The 22,461-nt window shown below is 34.5% G+C and overlaps 1 protein-coding gene across 1 annotated transcript; it reads left to right on the forward strand.

The window, feature by feature from the left end:
* The first annotated feature begins 1,972 nt into the window (after nucleotides 1-1,972).
* On the forward strand, nucleotides 1,973-2,758 carry LOC149264644 (transcription initiation factor TFIID subunit 4b-like). The gene has a single exon (XM_089400117.1). It carries the CDS (start codon nucleotides 1,973-1,975, stop codon nucleotides 2,756-2,758), a length of 786 nt encoding a protein of 261 aa, XP_089256243.1.
* The last annotated feature ends 19,703 nt before the right edge of the window (nucleotides 2,759-22,461 follow it).

Below are 22,461 nucleotides of genomic sequence, written 5' to 3' on the forward strand. Positions count from 1 at the left end.
CCACATAACAACGCAGATGCCTAAACAGAGCCCTGCCAGAGCTATGAGATAGATCAGAACGCCTCGAACCCATGACCCCATTCTGTGACCAGAACCGAATACACCAAATGCTATACGTTCACATGCTCTTTTATTTTATAGCATCGGCCATTAGATTTGCAATCGAGTGAAGGATGACCGTTACTAATCAATGCTGACCAAAAGCTAGGGAAGAAGAGCAGTGCTCATCAAAACCCGAGGAAGAAGAACAACAATAACAACTGGTATGGAAAAAGCAGTAAAAATATCTTCAAGAGTGACATAAAAGAATGGGAAAAAGCATTAAGACAACGCAAGTGATATTTGGAAAAAGCAGTCACACTTCAAATCAAATGTTGAAAGTGTCTCACATGATCCAATGGAGCAGGGTAAAAATGTTGACAATAGTTGATGCATAGGAAAGCCTATCTGCCTAAAGATATAATAATAATAAACTCGGCACAAAATTTATAAAATTAAATAAAGTAACTCTAACTCAAAATTTATAAAATTAAATAATGAACTTCTTAAATGCTAGTAAATAAAAGGAATACCCGCGTCGAGAAATTTTCAACCACCTTGACCATTTTATATATATATAAATATAATATTATAACCATTTTTACTTAAGAAAATATTTAATCTAGTGGGACAATGATAAATGATAATAAAGTACTAAAAAAAGGGACAATGGGTGTTTTCATGGATATTAAGATGAACAAAATCCACCGCTGAAAACAGTAGGACAATATAAATTGCCAGGTATTAAGATAAACCATTTTTTAATATGAAATAAGTACAGTGGTGACAGGAGTAGAACAATATTCTGTAGGTGCTAGCACAATTGGTATAAGATACGTTGGGAAGGTCTCTTATATTTAAATGATTAGAAGTTTAATTTTGGCATACGTCAAATTAAAAAAAAAAAAAAAACAGAAATAAAGACAGAAATAAAAAAGAATAAGACAGGGTTCAAAATATAGATGAAGAGTCACTAGCCAGAATTAGAAAAAAAATAATAATACAGGAAGAGAAGAATATAAATGGTCAAAAAGAAAGGGGAAATAAATATAGATGAAGAATTAAGTATAGCTAGATGTTACTTAAATCAGAGAGTTAAGCCATGTGAGATGTTACTGGATGGACATCTTAGCATGTAGATTCATGTTGAATTATGTGTATGCCCCAAGGTATTCAAAAGGTGATCTAATGGCATGTTCAGTTTACAGTTCAATATAATAGCGTAGTCTGTTTCCTCTAAGATGGCTTTACATATACTTCGACTCCAGTGTTAAATCATGTTATCGTATTTCCTAACTGCAATCCGCCTGTGAATCATAAACAATTACTATCAATCCTTACTGCTCTTACAACTACTATAACTTAAGTGATTAAAAACGCAAATAAGTAGTGCATGTGCATGAAAGTTGAGCACATGTCACAACAAAAGAAAAATTATGAAAGTTAGATTTGGATTTTTTACATTATCGATGTTCATTTCATAATTTGTTTATCTAGGTTTAATTTGATATTTTAAATTACTTTCTATATTTGCATATTTGAAAAAAAATGAATTAAGTCAAACTATGTTGATTTAATCGATTGTGGATTTGTAGAATATTTAGAAATTGTGGATTCCCAAATTATTGGAAATCCTTAAGACATAAGCGACGTCAAATAATTGACCTAATTCATCCCTCAAGACATCGGCGACGTCAAATAATTGACCTAATCCGTCTCCTTAAGGTCCCAGAGTATTCAGAGAAACCGCAATAGACATAAGGATGCCCCAATCAGAGACGCGACCCATATCCTAGAGTCACCTCTCCTACGAAACGATTCAAAAACTGCAGCCTCCATGCAGATATATTATCAAAGTTCCATATTCCACTCGAAAAACCGGAAGTCAATTGCAATAAACAGGACCTTGTGCACCCTTCGAATTATTCAAATCATGCCTCCGAGAAAAAGGCCCCTGGATAGCGAGAACCGTTCTCACAACAATAGACAAAAGCTTATAAAACTGGAGAACGCGAAAATCCAGGAATGGCGCGAGAATTGGGATTCTCAAACCGTCGTTAACGAAGGCCCACTTCGCCAAATGTTAGCCGAAATCACTGCGAAAAAAGGCATAGGGAACGTAACCGACGACGCTGTTCTCTGCATGGCGTTGGGTATTCAGAAACGCTTAGAAAACATAGTGACCCACTTGATCAGACTCTCCAAACTGCGAGGTGATTGTTCGAAACCCGCAAGTGACAACATAACTGTTACATCGGATGTAATATCGCAGGTTCGGGAGATTAGAAAAATAGGGTGGGAGGAATTGAAGAAAAAACGGGAACAGGAAGCACGTGAACGAAAAGAGAAAGAACAGGCTGAAAAGGAAAAGCTTGCCGAGAATCCCGAGGAGAAATTGAATTTATGTGAAAGAATGGGCGGAGACGACATGTGGTCGCAGTGGTTATCTATGTCCCAAATTGCAAAACCATCAATGTCCGATAAACTAAAGTCTGCAGATAATAAAAACAAAACCCGTCCTCCTGCTGCGAGAACACGAGTCAAAAATAACCAGAGAAATGTAAGGTCCAATGCAGCATCTTCATCTGGAACTATAACTGTTAGGGACATAATTGCCTATCTGGAACGTGATCCAAATATGTCGAAGTCCAATTTCTTGTATTGCTTGTACGAGAGATCAAAGCATGGAAAGAAAAATTCCCAAGTTGGCCGCCTCTAGAGCTCTGATTAATTGCCATTGCTTTTTGCATGTGAATTTCGCTGCCCTGGCTATTGCTTTGTCTTTTTGCATGTGAACTACGGTAATTACGCTATGCATTTTTGAGATGTACCTCGGAGATGAAATTAACTATTTTTCGAAACTTAATATCCTGATCTAAATCGTATGGTTAGATTTAGATTTAGATCTTGGAAATATTTTAGTGTTTGTTTAAAAAAATTCAGGAAATTGAGCAAAATAAACCGTCCATTAATTTTTAAAAGATTTTCAGATTTTAAATTTAATTTAATTTCCAAATTTATTATTATTTAAATTTTAAATATCTTATAGTTGAAATTTAAATTTTCAACCTTTACAATTATCTTAAATTTAATTACATTCCTTAATTTATTATTATTTAAAGTTAAAGTATCCAATATTTGAAACATAATTTCTTGAGCTGGAAGCTCATTTTATTTAGTCTAACAGCAATGTGTAGTTTCCTTGAGTAATTTGTTGAGTCTACAAGTTTAATTCCATGTATAGTCAATTTGGTATTGCCATTTATCTTTTAAAAAATACTTTAAATGGAAAAGCAATATGTGCAATAATAAAAACATGGATTGAAATGGAAAATAAATATGTGAAATAATAAAAACATAGTTTTAAATGGAAAAGCAATGTGTAAGATAATAAAAACATAAATGATTATACATATTTCCTTAGTTTTAATTAAAAGCACTATAAAACAATAATAATTGCGTTATTATAGTGTCCACTTAATTAATTAATAAAATATTTTGATGTCTCTACTAAATAATATAATTTTATAGATATAAAGTTAAAAAACTTAGATATATATTTCAATTCTCAAAAGGAAAAAGTAATTAAAAGTAGAATATTTAGTTAATTAAGAGGAAGATCTACTCATTCAATTTTTAATATAAAATAGTAATAGTAATAAGCTATTTAAAAATAAAATTTTAAAAATGAAAAATTATACATGGACTATATAGAGAAAGATAGAAAACCACTATAGAACTATCTTAATCATAAATTTATCAAGCACTAAAAGGGTTTAAATCTATTGCCCTATACTTTTTTCTTCAAGTTTTGCATTCTAAAAAGATGTTTGCATATAATAAGATTGGGTCCCTCTCCGCTTTTGATAGATCCATGGTTAAAATTATATATCAACCTCTTAACCATGGATCTATCAAAAGCGGAGAGATATTAAAAAACTATAAAACTTATTCCTAATCACTTGGATCAAATATTGGTGTGATTGGGTCCCACTACGATTTAGAGATAAGAGATAAAGAAAACAATACTACCTATCCTTTATATTAAGACAAAAGTATAGAAAGTAGGATATTAGCAGGGCTTGTAGTAACTGTGTCATTTTTAACAATATGGGACTCTAAAGGAAGGCTTAAATTTTTTATGATGCCATTATGGTACTATAAATTTCAGAAGTTGGTAGTATAGGCAGGGAAAAAAAGGAATGAATTGCATATAGCGATTTTGATGATGAGATGTGCACCATAAAATCAAATATTTAGATATCATCAACTTCTATTTGAGATATTGTAACTAATGTCTGACACTATTTTCCTTGTTAAAGTTGTTTATAAAACAAATTGATCAAATTTAGAGCATTCAATACATCTATGAAAAAATATCATGTCATAATTTTTTTGGTTCTTACTGTATAGAAAGAAGTGGGGTACTCTATGGTGGAGGTGGGGGAAGATCCCTGTAAGTTTAATGTATCTGGAGTTAAGACAGATGTATACTGGTTGAGAGAACTCTGTTTGCAGTGTGCATGCAGGAAGTATTGTGGCCGGGACTTTAAGTATGAAGTGCTATGATTGCAAAAATTGTTGTTCATATGCTGAGGTCTTCTTTCAATTGTTGACGCAGCTACTCCACTATTCCCCTGCCCCACTCTAGTTTCGAACAAAATTTGGCGTTAAGCTTCCTCAAAGATGAGATGCCAAACGTTCAATACCTGGAAGTTCTTCTAACTCATCACAGTAAGCCACCTTCAAAACCTGAAGTTTTGTCAACTTCACCAACCCTTCTATGCTCTTCAGCTTCAAACATCTCAACTCCTCGAATGATATCAATGTTTCAAGGCCTGGCAGATCCTCTACTTGATAAAACCCATTGATATTCAAATCTTTAAGTTTTGAAAGACCACAGAGCCCTCCTATTTTCCTCAATGCAGTGCAATTGATCAACTCTAACTTTATTAGTGTTGTTGGCAATGCTCCAACGTCCAGCAAATCATGACAAAAGTTCAAGCTGAGACGTTGAAGGTTGGGGCAAAAACGTTCATGAAAGGAAACCTTCGATATCCTTGCTTGGAATAGTCGAAGTTGTCTGAGGGAAAACATACATTTTTCAATGGAAGTGTCTGTTTTATGCAACACTCTTTGCCCTCTCAAACCTATTAATGTTTCAATTTCCCCTTCAACTTTCTTGAATGGAAGTTCCTTTAATGGACATTTCGTTACTTCTAATTGTTCAAGATTGTTGATTTCCATGATACATGGTGGTAAGTGTTGTACATTTGACTCCATTATTTTCAACTCTCTCAATTGACTCAACAGTCTACTGGAATCGGGCAAACATATCAATTTCTAGCAATTCTATAGACAAAAATTCTGTAAACTCCTTAGGTAGCCGATGGAAGGTGGCAGTATTTCTAGCGAAAGGATTCCTAATTTCATAACACCGAGATTGCATAGATTTCCAATGGAACTTGACAATTCTTTTATGTCTGTACCTAACAAATGCATTTCTTCGAGGGACAATTGATATGCAACTTGGGGAGGCAACACTTCAATTTCCTTACAACCTAAGAGATCTAAGAATTCAAGTTTGTTAATATTTCCCAGAATTTCATTCGAGATGGTCAGCCTTTTGCATGATTTCAAAGAGAGATATTTAAGTTGTATTAAATTGGAGAAGGAAACTGGAAGCATCTACAGATTAGAGCACCTATACAAGTCAATATGTTGGAGGTTACTTAGAGGTTACTTAATTTCCCAAAGAAATCTGGCAACGATTTCATTTTTGAACATTTATTTAACTCCAAGCAATGGATCCTCGAAGATTATTACCCTCTAAAAATCTTTTACACAAATGAACAGGCCCATGTGAATTGTTTGGAGTGATAATATTGTTGGGTTGCAAGACTTACTTGGATTAGCATTTTCAAAAGTCTATGGAGAGCTATAATTCTATAGAAATACATTGCTCATGCATCGATATTGGATTGTATAAGGTCCCCATGGAAATATATCAAGAATGTTTGAAGTCAGTCGAAAGCTTAGGTGCTATGTTTTGCTGCGAATGGATATTTTCTAATCCAGTAAGTTGGTAACAAGGAAAATAGAATGATAGGATCTGGATCCTATTATAGGCTGTGGAGATCAAAATTTCTTAGATCAAATCTAAAAAACCATCTTCATGAAAAGGGCTTTATACACTTCATTAGATTGTAGACTCACTGAAAACAAATGTATGGCAATGGGAATGGAAATCAACCCCACATTTGGGCATAGATGCGGTCTAGTATGAAAATTGGCGAATGTGTCTGAATGAGATGAAAAAAATTCATGTTAGAATTTGAGATGAAGAGGACTCTCTGAAGTGTGCAAATATTAAGGCTACAATAATGTATACATAAAAAATGGGATATGAAGCTTTAATTGATCTAACTAGTCTAGATGATATGTGTTTGTCGTCTATAAATCTGGAAAATAAAGGACCCATAGAAAACAATATTTTTTCTCTAGCTAGTACTTAGGAAAAAGGTCCTAACTTGGGATAATTCAAAGAAAAGAGGGAGACAAGGCCTCAGTAATTATATGTCGTGTTCAAGGGAAACAAAATCTATTCCTCACTTATTCATTACTACTCATATGGTCCACATTTGTGGAAACATATCAAGAAATTGACTACAATAAATATCTGGAGGGGATTCACAATGGAAGAATGTCTTCAAGACTAGTTTCTAGAGAAGGATCTAAGAGAATATAGAGAAATTCCATGTTTAACCTTATAGGGTATATTATTGTCAAGCAATGCTCAATTTTTTTAAAGAAACCAAATTTGTACTTTCCAAATATACAATTAGCTCTGTGGACTTTATCTAGGATGCAAAGTGTCTACGAAAGTGAAACATCAATAGTCCAAAAGCCAAGACCCACATGATATCAGTGGTGAATATGGAATTCCGATTAGTATTTCCAAGGATGACTTCATTAAGTACAAGGCTTTCTTGGGCACTGGAACAAACAATTTTGCAGAATTGATGGCTCTTCACATATTAATAAAGCTACAATGGATATCATGAGGCTAAAAATATTCAGGGATACTTCTTTGGTCATAAAATGGAACAAACAATTTTGCAGAATTGAAGGCTCTTCACATATTATTAAAGCTACAATGGATATCATGAGGCTGCAAATATTCAGGGATTCTTCTTTGGTCATAAAATGGATGAATGATGAGATACATATTCATTGTTAATTGGATGATTTGGCGAGGCAAATAAAGAAGGCTACATTCAAGTTTATCTCTTTCACAAATATTTTTCATGACCATAACATGTTAGCAGATGCATACTACCAAAACAAGCATAATGGGCTGAATTTGGATTTGGTTTGCCAAAAGAATCAAACAATGGTCACTTGACACAGACATGTACATCTGTTTTTAGCAGAATATCTATTTCCTGAAACCATATATATAAAGCTACAATGGATATCATGAGGCTGCAAATATTCAGAGATACTTCTTTGGTCATAAAACAGAACAAACAATTTTGCAAAATTGAAGGTTCTTCACATATTACTAAAGCTACCATGGATATCATGAGGCTACAAATATCAAGGATTCTTCTTTGGTCATAAAATTAATGAATGATGATATACATATTCATTGTTAATTGGATAATTTGGCGAGGCAAATAAAGAAGGCTTCATTCAAGTTTATCTCTTTCACAAATATTTTTCATGGCCATAACATGCTAGCAGATGAACACTAGTAAAGCAAGCAGAATGGGTTGAAGTTGGATTTGATTTGCCAAAAGAATCAAACAATGGTCACTTGACACAGACAGGTACATCTGTTTTTAGCAGAATATTTATTTCCTGAAACCATATATATATGGTCCTTTGTGGTTTTTTAGCAGTCATATGAATTCATATTTTTGTACAAGTTGATACTTGAAAGTATCAATTCTGAGGACTCTAGAATGAGAAAATATTATGTTTTCACCGATGGAATTTTTTTTTTGTTGAGAAAATACTCAAAGAAAAAGATGAGAGACACTCGAATCCCAGCATCCCATGTTAGGTGACCTAGGTTGAAATACATTGAGACAAAAACCTTGGCCAATTAGAAAAATCGAGATGTTCTCAACAAGCTGATGTGAATGGACTAGTATTGTGAGTGAATAAGTGTAGGGAATTTTTAATTAGCTAATGGAAAAGAGGTAATTTTCTTTCCTGAATGTGTATGTATGCAACTTTGTCAGATTATTTTGGGTCTTTAGAATCTTGTGAATTCCCAAGTCTACATTTATTCCTGCTAATTTTTGCAACCAAGGGGCAGATTACAGGCCATATGGGGTTGGTGTGATCCATGAACTATATGATTTCTCCTTTTTCCTTGAATCTAGATGTTCGGTCAACAAAATGAATATGTAGACAAACCCATGTAAACCAAGATTTGATATGCTATACACTAATTTGCTAGAGTCAAGGAAACTAATATGGAAAGCTTGAGTCCAAACAAATTAATAACTGTTAATAACTGTTAGAAATTCCAATATAAGACACTCTGGTACATATCATACTAGCAAAAAAGACATGGAAGAAATAGAGTATGGCTCGAATACGAAAATAATCCATGCCTTCAAAATTTGGTGATGTAGTGAAATATTTCATGGTACATACCAGACTCAAGTCTAGATAGGTCTGCACTAAATTTACAGAAATATATGTAAGTGATTGAACAGGGACTTATGCCTGCTAACTGCAATGAAAACTTGTGTAGAATCCAGTGTTTTGGATGGGAAACTAACATGCCTTCTCATGGGCCCTCACTGGTTGATTGTTCCTCTACATCACGCCATATCTGTTATCTCTAAGACATATGATGAACTCAAGAGGGATGGCAAGGAAATAAGCTTTGTGTACGTTGCAGCTGACAGTGACCTCGAAGTTATCCAGTCCTTGGGCAGAAACACTGCGCATTACGGCATTCATCAATACGGTCTTCCTGCCCATATCTCTTGAGAGTCTCAATAACTTCTAAAGAACCAAAGTAAACCCACAGAGATGCATACATACAGATTCAGGAAAGAAAATTACCTCTTTCCCATCAATTGTTATGAGAAAATCCCTGTCAAGCGTTATGAGAAAATCGCGGTGTCAGAAGAGATTGCAAGCTTTGGTTGATAAATTTTTCTATATCCTCACGTCGGAGTTGTTTCTTCTTTCTTTTGTAAGCGTAAATGGACTTAGGGCCCCATTTCTCCAGCATCTTTAATTCATCTTATTTCTCCAGCATTTTCAATTCATCTTTAGTATGTAGCTTTCTATCAAAACCCACAAACACCAAACGCCAGGTTAAAAATGCCAGACCTGTAATTATTCAGGACCTCCAAACAACTTCCTCAATTGTCAGCGTCCACAAATTTCTAGCCAGTCACAACTGGTACATGTCCATCTATCTCAAATCTATAGATGATTATAATTCAATCGTCTAACAAAAGATCAAAGGGTGCACAGTGACGACAAGTGGGAAGTAGGAGAGTTCTTTTCATAGAGAAACGCCTTATGGCGTAAATATATATATGGTTGGTACTCTCTTGTTAAGTTTTGATTGCTATGTTAACATTTTATATAGCCCAGTGATTTTAAATAAAATAACAAGTTATCAATTAACATTTTTTTGATGATAGAATTATAAAGATAAGTTATAAAATGAAACATGTTTTATTAAAAGGAAAAAAATAATGAGGCCTTTAATTGAGAGATTAAAAGTTATGAGATTAAAAGTTATTTCATTTAGTCCTACCTGCTTTGATGAAGGAGGTGGAAGTTATTGGGAGAGTTATAAAAGGAATTTTTTGGATTTCATTTCATATGTTAGTTTCTATTTTTGATGTGCCATTTTCTTGACAAGATTACCTCTTGATTTTTGAGGATGATATCATTTATTTGCTACATTCTCTGTGTTATTATGTTTTTAGAGCATTTCAATTATCTAGGTATTTGAGTTATATTTAATAGGTATGAGTGAATTGTGTTTTTATAACATTTTGGTTATGTCGATATTGTTACTCAAAAAAAATCTAAATTGTATCTAATGGATATGATTCAATTGTGTTTTTAGAGTATATTAGTTATCTAGGTATTGTTCATTTTGGCCATATGTTGTTACTTGTCTCTTTTCGTTTCAGTCATTGACTCTCCCTCTCTCACACTTCCCCCTCTGTCTCTAGGATCATTTGACCCTACTCTTCCAGCCCAGCCTTTACTATTTGTGAGAGTTTCTAGACCTAGAAACATGTGCACATTAGTGGAGCTTATAAAATGCATGAATTCCTATGGCTAGAAATACATTTATGTTCTTAAAGTTAGGAACATGGAAGTGTTTAGCTGTAGGAATACACATGCTTTTTTTAATAGAAGATTTTTAATTTTAAAGATATAATAATTCTTATAATTTATAAATAAATATATAAAAGATCGTAATTTTTTAAAAAATTGTTATCTAAGAGAATAATATATTTCTACAATTTAAGATAGTCTTGTAACAAATATCATTATTTAGGTAGTCAATATTATCACTAATCAAATATATATGCATTATATTTTGAATGAGAAATAACATATTATTCCTAGAAAAGTTCAACATTTATCAAATTATATATATATATATATATATATATATATATATATATATATATATATATATATATATATATATATATTAAAATCTAATTCATTTTCTTAAATTCAATTTCACACTATATTCCAATGTATTATAAAAGTTTATAAAAGTTTTTTAAATAATTTATAATGTCACTATGTAATGATCATTTACTTATACCCACTATTAATAAGAAATAATATATCCCAAAACAAATACTAAAATGAATATTTACAAATTCACTCTCACTAAAATTTTTAAACATATAAACAAATTATGATGAAACTTGAAAACATTATTAACAAACAACTTATATGTACTTCTATAGTAAGGATTGCTAGGGTATTATTTATTATCCATGTCGTAGGAACAATTTCTAAAGTAAACATCATAAAATAAAAAGTTTTTGTTTTTTTTTAATTCTATTCATTTAGGTTTCGAATGGTTCAGGAGGTTGTTATCAGAGCTCTCACTTTGATGCGTAGGGTTCTCAAATATGGATTCCAAGGAGATGAAAGCAAGAACATTCATCTCGGACTCAAAAAACTCAAAAACTCAAAAACCCAAAAACAGTTACTTTGAATGCCTTCGATGAGCCTAACTTTCTCCTTATATAGGAGATTGAGGAGACTAACACTCGACAATCTGGCAGACAGATTGAGTACCATGCTCGATCATTCATTGAGATGTGGGTCAAATCCCACAAAAAGTCAGCGAAGTGCTCCGATTCTTCTTATTGGAAAGGATCTTGGTACAATTTTACATAGTGGATGATTTGGACAAATCCCATAGAAAACTTTACATGTTGATTACTTTAAACTGTAGAAGATAATATATTTTACATAGTGGAGACATTTAAACAGTAAAACCCACCAGAAAACTGGTCACATACAGTCATGTGACTAGACATCATTATTACATAGTGGATTCCTTTTAGAATAAGCCCATGAGAACCTTCATAAGTCTCCCAAAGGTGCGGTCCCTGGAAATCTTACCTTGGAATATCTACATGAGTCCCAAGCCTTTGTATATGTTCTTTGTACAATCATGGGCTTCCTTAGAACAATTTGGTGTTTTATCTTGGTCATGACTAACCATTCATGGTGTATTTTCATAAAGTAATCAAGAATTTGTCTCTAGATAATTATTTAAGTCCCAAATAGTCTTATAAGGAGAGTGCCAACACTCAGTTAGGAATCCACAATCATTGCATTCGAGTTGGAAATCCTTTTGGAAGAAGAGAGGGTCCATAGATGTTTTGTTGATACCAAAATTATCCCACCATTGTTGAAACCATTCACACTGTCTTTGTCTTTGTGTAGTCCATGTAGCTCCAAATTTTATTCTGGTGTAATGAGTTTCATCCTTCCCGTCTACATTCATAATATACCACCATAGTTTTTGTAGTCTGAGAAATTATAAATGGTATCTAGAAAGAGAAGGGCTAGATCACCTTGGGGCTACATTCCAGACATATCATACCATCTTGGCCATCCGGTCCGATTAATAGCAAAAAACTTATTGAAGAACCTTTTTTGACTGCTTCTGTCCAAATTACATTGATATCCCGAAAATCCTTGCTTAGATTCGGCTAAATGAGTGGTTGATATACTCCATTGATACACCATGTCATGTATCCACTTGCTACCTTTGTGGTAGTTTTTTCTTTCTGGTACTAGATGTTGTATATCTGAATGAGATTGTAGGTTTGCATCTAGTATCTTTGTATTTCTTAGATGCCAGGTAGGTTTCCACCTTGTACAGTATTCTTCCCAATTTTGTGTTTCAGGAATGCTTCTTAGAATTTCTGTATGCTGGGAAGGATCCCATTCTATTACTATCAACATGACATTTTCTTTTTGACTGATGTATTCTCTACTCAAAATGTCAGGTAAACAATTGTTTTCTCCTTTAATGTGTTCGACTTCAATGTTGAAATTTGCAAATAAAGTCTGCCACATTGCAAACTTAGCTTCTCCATGTTTCTTTATGTCTTTTTTGAGGACCTTTTTTAGTGCACAGGCATCATTCCTTAAAATAAACTTCTTATGGATTAGGCGGACATCAAATTTGCCCAGTTCCATGCTGCTTTGAATTCCTTTTCTATAGTAGAGTAGTTCTTCTCAGATGGGCTCCAGATTCTTGAGATGAACTGGACAACCTATTCTTCTCCTTTCTTCTTTTTCTTTAGAATTCCTCCCCACCCCATGTCATTGGCGTCTGTTTCAACAATTTTGAAAGAGTCTTCATCAACAATATCAAGAATAAGGAGAGTTTTTACCTTATTTTTTATTCTTTTGATGGCTTTTGCGTGTTCCTGAGACTATGGTTGTGGATGTTTTTGTAACCTATGATTAAGTAATATTCTATCTTTGTCACAATATTTATAAAAGTTGCTCATATAGTTCAAGCATCCCAAAAATATCTACAACTGAGTTTTGTTAGTGATAATATCTGGAAATTTATCAGAAAATTCTAGAGCATGCTTTTGTAGAGTGATCTGCCCATTTTTGATTGTGTGGCCTAAGAATTTGATACTTGTCTGAAAGAGTTCAATATTTTTCTTGTTGAGAACCAACCCATTATTTTTGACCAATTGTACAAATTTATGAACATGCTTGAAGTGTTCATGGACATTTTTAGAGAATATAATAACATCATCAATATATACCAATAACCAATCAAAATATGGTTTAAAAATCATGTCCATGACCTTTTGGAATTTGGAAGGAGCATGCTTTAGCCCAAAAGGCATCACATTCCATTCATAGTGTCCTGCTGGGACACTGAAAGTTGTTTTAAATTTATCAGATTCTCGGATTGCCACTTGCCAGAAACCTGATTTCATATCAAATTTGGAAAATACTTTAGCCCCTGCAATCCTTGCTAGGAGATTCCCTTTATGGGGAATAGGGTAAGTATCATCTAAAAGAACAATGTTTAAAGGTCTGTAGTTTATGACTAATCTTGGAACTCCCCTTAACTGTTCTAAATGCTTATTGACATAAAAGCCATAGCAGTTCCAAGGACTATTGGATTCTCTGATTAGTCTTCTTTCTAACAGGCTTGTTATTTCCTTTTGACAGAGATCTCTGTATTCTTTGTTCATAGGAATTTCTCTGCTCTTGCAAGGTTTTCCTTCATATTCTTCATATTCATCTTTATATGGAAATTCCACACAATGTTGTTTCCTCTGCCAAAAGCATTTGGTTCTTCTGCACATCATTCTTTTTCTATTTGTGATCTCAAATTTGAGATCCTTTGCTTGATTATAGGAGTCTGTAGATAGTCTCCTGTTTTCATGGTAATCTTTAGTTCTTTGAGCTCTTCTAGTTTATTTTTAGCTTTCTTAATTTGATGCATTACGTGTACCATAGTGGATGCCCTTGGAGTAGAAATAAAAGGTAGCTTGATTGATTGCAACTTACCATTTGAGCTTGGTACAGATATAAAGTAGCCAGCCTTTCCATTTTTCAGTCTGGCTGATCCATGTGGCTCTACAGTGGCCAAAAATACATTTCCTAAGACGCAATCAATAGGAATGTCAACAACAACAAATTTTAGTTTTATACAATGTTCTTTGAAGCAGACAGAAGCCTGAGGAACTTCATATAATAAGTCTTTGTTCCCTAACCCAATCACCTGTTTGAAAGACTTTGCCAAATATTTTGCATGTATTATCATTGAATTTAGTATATTGACATCTGCTCCTGAGTCAATAAGTATATTTAGGGAAAAAATTTCTCCATTTATACAGATATCCAACATAACATGATGTTGTTGATATTGGATGGTCATGACTCTCATATCTCTTAAATCCATAAAGTCATCCCTCTTTCCTTCAAAGATTTCAACATTTGGGTTGGTAATATATTCATCATTTTCTTCTTCAGGTGCTTTTCCTTTTTCCAACTCAGAGACCTTTGTTTTTAGGGATTCGATTTCTTTCTTAACATGATGAATCTCTTGACTGCCTTATCCTATTGTTAAGGATCTAGTCTAATATTATTGTTTGCTTCTTTCGAATGCTCTTATATTTATTTTAAAAGAGGCATCAATGAATAATGCCTTGGATTCAATTTTTTAAGCACTTTTACTACTACTTCCCTGGTTTTTGTGCATGGTACTCAAAAAAGTTTCAAGTAACTTTTCTTTCAGTTCCCCTTCTTCTAATGTTCTGATTTGGGAAAGTAACCTTATCTCTGCATCATCTATGGTCTGTGCCATGAGAACCTTTTCTTTTGGTTTAGAGACAATGTCTTCATCATAAGAGCTTTCTGATTCAGTACTTAATTCACATTGGCAATTTTATGAATCTGTACAATTTCATTCATTCATGTGCATATTCAATTCGTCGTCAGAGGATTTTGAGGAAGAACATTTAGAGGATTCTGAAGTTGAGCAGATTTTTTGTTGTTATATTTATTCTCTATGTGAGGAGTTGGGGAAATTTTCAAACTTGTGATTTTTAGAACCACATTTGTAACACATGATTGACACCATGCTTTCTATTTTTACGGCTCTCTTCTTTTTTGTTGCCTCAAAATATTTCTTCCCTCTATTTTTCTTAGATTCATCTGCCAAGGGGTAGCGATTTGAAGTGTGTCCTGGTTGACCACAGAGCCAACAAGTCAATTTACTCCACTCATCCCTTTTCTGTGTTTGTAGATGAATATCCTTAGGTTCATAATAGTGTGTCTTTGGGAGGTACCTATAGTACCCTTTCCTGGTTCGTTTTGTTTTCTTTTGTGGATATTCTTTGTGTCCTTGTATTCTTACATCCGTGGCCTTCTTTTTGGCTTTTCTTCTTCTTATTATGGGGTGATCTATAGATAGGCCATATCTACTACATATGGATTTACTATCTGGTATTGTTGACAATTTTTGTTGTGGTTTATTTACTTTCATGATTGTGCATAATCCTACCATAACTCTAGTTATGATACTCTGTATTTAATCCCAAGTAAAGGATTCAAAAGGAATTTGAAAAACATCTTGTTGTCTGAGATAATCAACAAATTTTGAAGGTAGAGCTGCTAAGTAGACTTGTTTCCATAAGATGTTTTTACTATCTTTGACCTCATATATTCTTTGAATCCAATCCCTATGAAAGTCTTCATATTGGGAGATTTTGTTGCATTTAATGTTCATGAGAATCATCTCATGCTTATTTTCAAGTTCAATTTCTCCTCCACACCAATGTTCTAAAATTAATGAGGTTAATGCCCCAATCATGTTGCTTTGCGGGTCACCATCAGCATTATGGATGATATCTCCCCCTTCATCCTTCAAGATTTTATTTTCCATTTTTATTACCATAGAAAACTTTAGGGTCGAATGTTCGCCCTTTGGTGAAATTAAGGGGTTTTAAATTTTTATTGGGCTATTTTGTATCATAGTACATTTTTACAAATCACCTCAAATAGCCCACCTTATTTTAAGGGAGAGGGTAAAAAAGGTAAATTTATCCCTTGAAATTAGGAGTTAGCATTCGCCTATTTTCAAGAATAGGTTTTATTTAAGTGAATATTATGGGACAAAGGCCAAAATACCATATTTATAAAAGAGGTATGGTAAATTAATAAAAATACAAATAAATAAGAGGTATGGTAAATAAATAAAACATTTTTTATATTTACTCCATAAGTCACCTTATATACATGCAAGGGTGTAAACAAATAAAAATATAAGTAAAGTGGAGGTATGGTAAATAAATAAATATATAAATAAACTAGACGCATGGTAAATAAATAAAACCTCTTATTATATTTAGTCCATAACCCTCGTTCTATTTATGAAGGCTCAAGAAAGAGGTTTTATTTAAGTGAATCCTATGGGCCAAATACCATATTTGTAAAAGAGGTATGGTAAATTAATAAAAATATAAATAAACGAGACGTATGGTAAACAAATAAAACATTTTTTTTATATTTACTCCATAAGTCACCTTATATTTACGAACACTCAAAAAATGCGTTATATTTACGTGAAACCTATGGGCAAAATATTATGGGACAAATACCATGGACTAGATTGTTATTAATACCATGCAAAAAAAATTATTAACCCTAATATTAGTATTAACAAAAATAAAAATGGCACATGGTATTGACCCATGGTATTCACCTGGAATGTAGCCTATTTAAATGGGGGAATTAAACCAGCATAGATCCATCTTTACTCTGGATCTACTAATCTACTAACCCCCGATAGGTATCAAATATCATGATATGCAAACTAGCATAGAGTGAAAAAATATTTGATCCGATCAAGAGTAAAAATGGATGTTGTAATTTAATGTATGTTAAACATTTTAGCTTGGTTTAAATAAAAAATAAAATAAAAATCAACTATTAATTTTATTAATTTTTATAAATTACTAATAGTAATTTTTAAGCTCTAGATTTATGATAACCCATGGTATTGACACATGGTAATACCATGGTATTCATGTGAGCATAGACTATTTAAAGGGGAAATTCTATCATCTTAGATCCATCTTAATTCTGGGTCTACCAAGTGCTCAGAGGATTTCATCCCCCTAAGAGTGGTAGATGTGGAGTTAAGATGGATATAGGTTGGTTTTTATGATAATGAAGATATTAAATAGACTTACAAAATTATATTGTAAAAACATCTTAATGTGAATGGTTAAAGCATAGACATGTTGGAAATAATACTGAGAGGGGGGGGGTGAATCAGTATTATCAGATCAATCAAACTTTTCAATTTCATACTCAGAAACATATACGCTACTTGAATTAAGTGAACCCGCGTGTACACGCTACTGTGTCTAATGAAACTCGCGTATATCCAGAGATCTTATAATTCAGTTAGCTTAATCTTCAGTAAATGCATCAGATCATTATTAAGCATATTAACAGTAAACAGGTGCAGAATAACAGAACAGAACATCACACAAGAGCCACACACATGAACACAAAGATATAAGGTGGAAACCCAATGTGGGTGAAAACCACCTGCTGCAAGTCATCTCAATCTTCTTCTTAATAAGAAAATCCTTTTACAATATTTGTACTGGTGCAGTCTTATACCAGTACGGGAGCTACAACCCCCTTTTCTCTTGTACTAGCCGATCCATTTACTAGTACGCAGGCTGCTACCTGCTACAATGCTCCAAAGATCTCCTTTAGCTTTTGTACTAGCTTAGATACTAGTACGTAGGTGCTTGCCTACAATCTTCTCACCTCCAGGTACCACGTTTCATCAATTTTCAGACTGGATACACTGAAGTACAACACATAATCTGTAAGGCCACTTTTCATCCAATTTTCATACTGGACCCATAACTATCATTGAAGCTCAAAACAATCATCAAACTCTGAATCACTGAAACCCTGTTAACAACAGTCACCAGGACACAGAACAGATACAGAACTCTGTAATAACCATCAGATCCATCTGCAACTTCAAATATCAAGCTTTACAATGTATACGCTACTTCGATGAATCAAACCCGCGTGTATACGCGCTTTTGCCAAAGACAACCCGCGTACAGATCTAAAAATAATTTCTCATAACTTGCAGCTGTACCAGACATCAGTCATACTCATAACATTTATAGAATAATACATGCGTCAGTATATAGATCTAGAATAAGCATCATAAAGATAGTTCATTTCAAACCATTTGATCCCGATCTCTCCTTAGATCTAGTTCTCCATCAACCGGTGAGATCTCTCCTTAGCTCAGATCAAGCAATGCATCATCAACCCATAACCCTGCATACTGGATCTCATACTTCTTCAGATATTCAAGACATTTCAGATGCGCTTGCCTAATGATTTCCTTCCCTTTATATAGCCTTAGGCCTTGTTCAATACCAAGAGCCAAAACCATAGAAATCCAATACCATCAACTTCAAAACTAGGGATCAACACGTCCGCCGAGACGCCAAGGTCCAAAACCATAGGCACAACTTCCAAGGAATAACCGCCATGGACCAAAGGTACTTTTCCACATACACGCGCTTTTGCTGAAGCCAACCTGCGTGTACACGCGACTTGGGCTTAACGAACCTGCGTGTATGAACTTTCTCTTCTTCTTATAGTCTGATCATCAATTCCTTGCTGCTGACCTTCTGTACTATGATTTGTCATGAGTGAGGTTTGCCATCAAGGACAACACTTATCTCATAATGCCAACAATCTCCCCCTTTGGACTTGATGGCAAAGCTAGCTTGTCACACTTAGAACTATCATCTGATTCCTTTGAGCTGTCCTCCATCAGTCACATCTGATATCTCTTCTGAAGATTCATCATCTGATTCCTTTGAGCTGTCCTCCATCGGTCACATCTGATATCTCTTCTGAAGATTCACCCAGTTATACATAAGTGAGATATTCTTCTATGAGAGGGTTGCCATCAAGTACAACACATGCATCATAATGCCAACAATCTCCCCCTTTGGACTTGATGGCAACAACACCAAATCACTCTCCCCCTTTGACATCAAGGGCAAAGGGTGGACCCAGATATTCTCTTCCTTTACTGAATCATTCCACTGTCCATACTCCCCCTGAGTACCTGCTGAAATCTCTGGATAATCTCCCCCTTTGTATATGCCAAGATGTACCAATCTGTTCATGCTCCCCCTGAGTACATGCTGAATCTCTGTACCGCTGAAGTGTGTTGTACATGCTCTTCCTGACTGTAGGCAAGATCTGCAAAAGATGTTCTTCAAGAAGAACATGACTCTATACATCATAAAAGACCTTCCTATCACCAAAGACTCATACATACATCCATCTCTCAACCAAGTGAGGATATACAAACATTGACTCATCCACCCAACCAAGTGGGGATACATCAAAAGTTTACATATGACAACCAATCATATTGCATCAATCATCCCAGGCATAGTGGGGAAACCAAAATAGGCCATTACATGACCTTGACACCATGAAAGAGATACCACAAAAGAGATATATGACATAGAGACGAAATAACTAGACCAAGACTTATGAAAGTCACTAGCAGCATCTGATAATCACCATTCAGATCAGCAACCAAGAGATCCTTCTGTTCTCCTTTCGCCTTTGTTCCTCCTGAAATCAACACCAAATGTGAACTAGAACCAAAAGCTTTAAGATAATGCCAACAATGCATCATTGGAAGATTATCTGCTCCCCCTGAACCTGTGCCAGATGATCTCTATCAGACCTATATCAGACTTTCTGCAACCAGCATCTGTCCCTGCTGATTTCCTTCAAATCTCCATATACGCGTCTGTATACACATAAATAGGCGTATATACGCAGATATCCCTTACGCAACACGCGTACACCATATACGCGACTATCCCCTTGTAAAACGGCGTATGCACGCGGATATCCTTTAAACAACACGCGTACACAAATTTCCATATCAGCAACCTGTAAATGTCCTGTAGAGAATAGGTCATCAACCTATAACAAGGTATGTCTGCATCAATTCATCCCTTTGAACAGAATTCAGAGTCATTCACATTGTATCATGTGTGAAACCACCATAGCCATTTCATCAAGCTCTACATGATCCAAGTATCATTACTTGGGAACATCTGCATCAATTAACATATGTAAGTATAAACCTATCATCATATAGATAAGAACTCATCACCATGTCTCCAATAAAGCAACTTTGAGTAGTCATCCATGTATCAGCACTATGTATCTTGAGCTCAAGCTCATTTGACAAAACTTCTTGATGTCATCAACAGCAACAATCCTTATTCACAAGAGTGCCTGCATCATAACTGTATGATCTTTATGCATATGACAACAGCAGTATATAAGTGACTCATCGTCAAGAGAGGAAGATGTGTATTCAAGCTTTGTACTTCTCCTTGTCCTTATGAAGATTACCATGTAAGCACCATATATGCATCATCAAAGAATCAATCATAAATCTGATCTGAACATCTTCTATGTAACTTCAAGAATCATATGAGAGTTTATCATAGACAACTCACAACCACATCATAGCAAGATATATCATTTATCCATATAAGAATCATCACCGAGGATTATTAACCATAATGCCAACAATGAATTACTAAAGGCATATGCTCCCCCTCAACCAGTGCCATCTGTTAGATCTGATCATGCATATATCAGCAATAAGCATCAAAACATCATCATCCTCAAGTTAGGATCAAAAACACTTCTAGACATCTTACAAGTATCAAAACATTTTTACACATCCTCAGCAGACTGTAACTATTAACCAATAGAGCAAATAATGGACTGAATCATATCAGATCCCTTTTTTGAGCCTGTCCCCACTGCTTTTCCTCAGACTGACATATACGCGACTTTGCAGTGTCTAACTCGTGTATATACGCGACTTCCATTTAAGGAACTTGCGTATGAGATTCAGGACACTGATGTTTTACACTTTCAGCTCCCCCTGAGTCTGATATGTCTGTGCTGTGCTGTGTCTCAGTACATTGTGCTGACTGTACTTCCTTCTTCCTCCATATCTTCAATTGTGATGAGGTTTTCTTCTTTTGGTGTGATGTCCATCCTTTGTTCCTGCATTCCTTTGCTATATGTCCAATCGTGTTACATGCATAACATCTTACATATTTCATATTCCTCCTGTAGCAATCAGCGGCTTTGTGACCAAACATATTGCAAGCAAAGCAATATCCATTAAAGTACCTTGAATGTGATGATCTTTCTACATGATGGTCTTGAACCCTTCTTCTTCCACATCTAGCTGCAACATGTCCAAGATTATGACATACATAACATTCAACATTATTCATAGGAGGAGTAAACGATTTTCTTTGAGGAGTCTCTTTCCTTGATTGTTGATGGGGTTGACCTTTCATCTCCCTTTTGATCATTTTATTTTTCTCTTTAGAGTTCCTTGCCTCACCTTGTGAGCTAGATTCACCTTCAACAGATTCATGAAAACCAAGACCAGTCTTGATTGCAGGAGACCTTTGACTACTAAGAATATCATCCAAGGCTTTAGTACTATCTTGAAATCTCAAAAGTTTATCCTTTTCTTCTAATTTACCTTTCAAGATATTTACCTCAACTTGAAGTTGTTCCTCCTTTTCTAGACATTGCTTCTTCATGTCTTCTCCATCTTTTCTTCCTTCTTCCATTTGTTGCCTTAGATTGAGTATCTCCTTTTCTTTCTTTTCATACAGATCCTGCTGAATTTGACGAACTCTGAAGGCACATTCCAACTGTGATTTTAAGCTGATGACTTCGTTGTCTTGTTTTTCAATTGCTTGGTGTAGATCTTCATTCTGCTTCTTGGATTCTTCAAGATCTTCCTTTAGTGAGAGGATCGTAGCTTCAAGATTTTCATAGTAGCTGGATCTATCTTTGAGTTTCTTGATGGTTGTGCTTCTTTCGTTGACTTCTTTTCTTAATGATGTCACTTCATGCTGCAATTTTTGACATTGGTCTTCCTTGTCCTTGAGAAGCTTTCTTACCTTGTTTCCTTCTTCTAGTTGGGCCTTTAGTTTGGTAACTTCTTCTTTGAAAGCACATTCCCTTTTGTTCAATAGATCTTGTTGATCTTTAACTTTGTCTGCAAGCCTTCTAAACATTGCCTCTATTTGACACTTTTCTTGCTCACCCATAAAAGCATGTTCAGTAGTTTCACTATCACTTCCATCACTTTCACAAGGAAATATAGTAGGAACATCAGAGGATAACACATTCATACCTGATAATGATTCTGAATCTAATTCTGAATCTGATTCTGAATCTGAAGAACTTCTTATACCTAATCCCCAATCGACT

Source organism: Pinus tabuliformis, chromosome 6 (genome assembly GCF_031772625.1).
Source record: "Pinus tabuliformis cultivar Carrire ecotype Pingquan chromosome 6, CPIR1, whole genome shotgun sequence".
NCBI classification, from domain to species: Eukaryota; Viridiplantae; Streptophyta; class Pinopsida; order Pinales; family Pinaceae; genus Pinus; species Pinus tabuliformis.

Excerpts from the sequence above, each read along its gene's own strand:
- LOC149264644 (XM_089400117.1), top strand. The coding sequence starts at position 1,973 with ATGCCTCCGAGAAAAAGGCCCCTGGATAGCGAGAACCGTTCTCACAAC.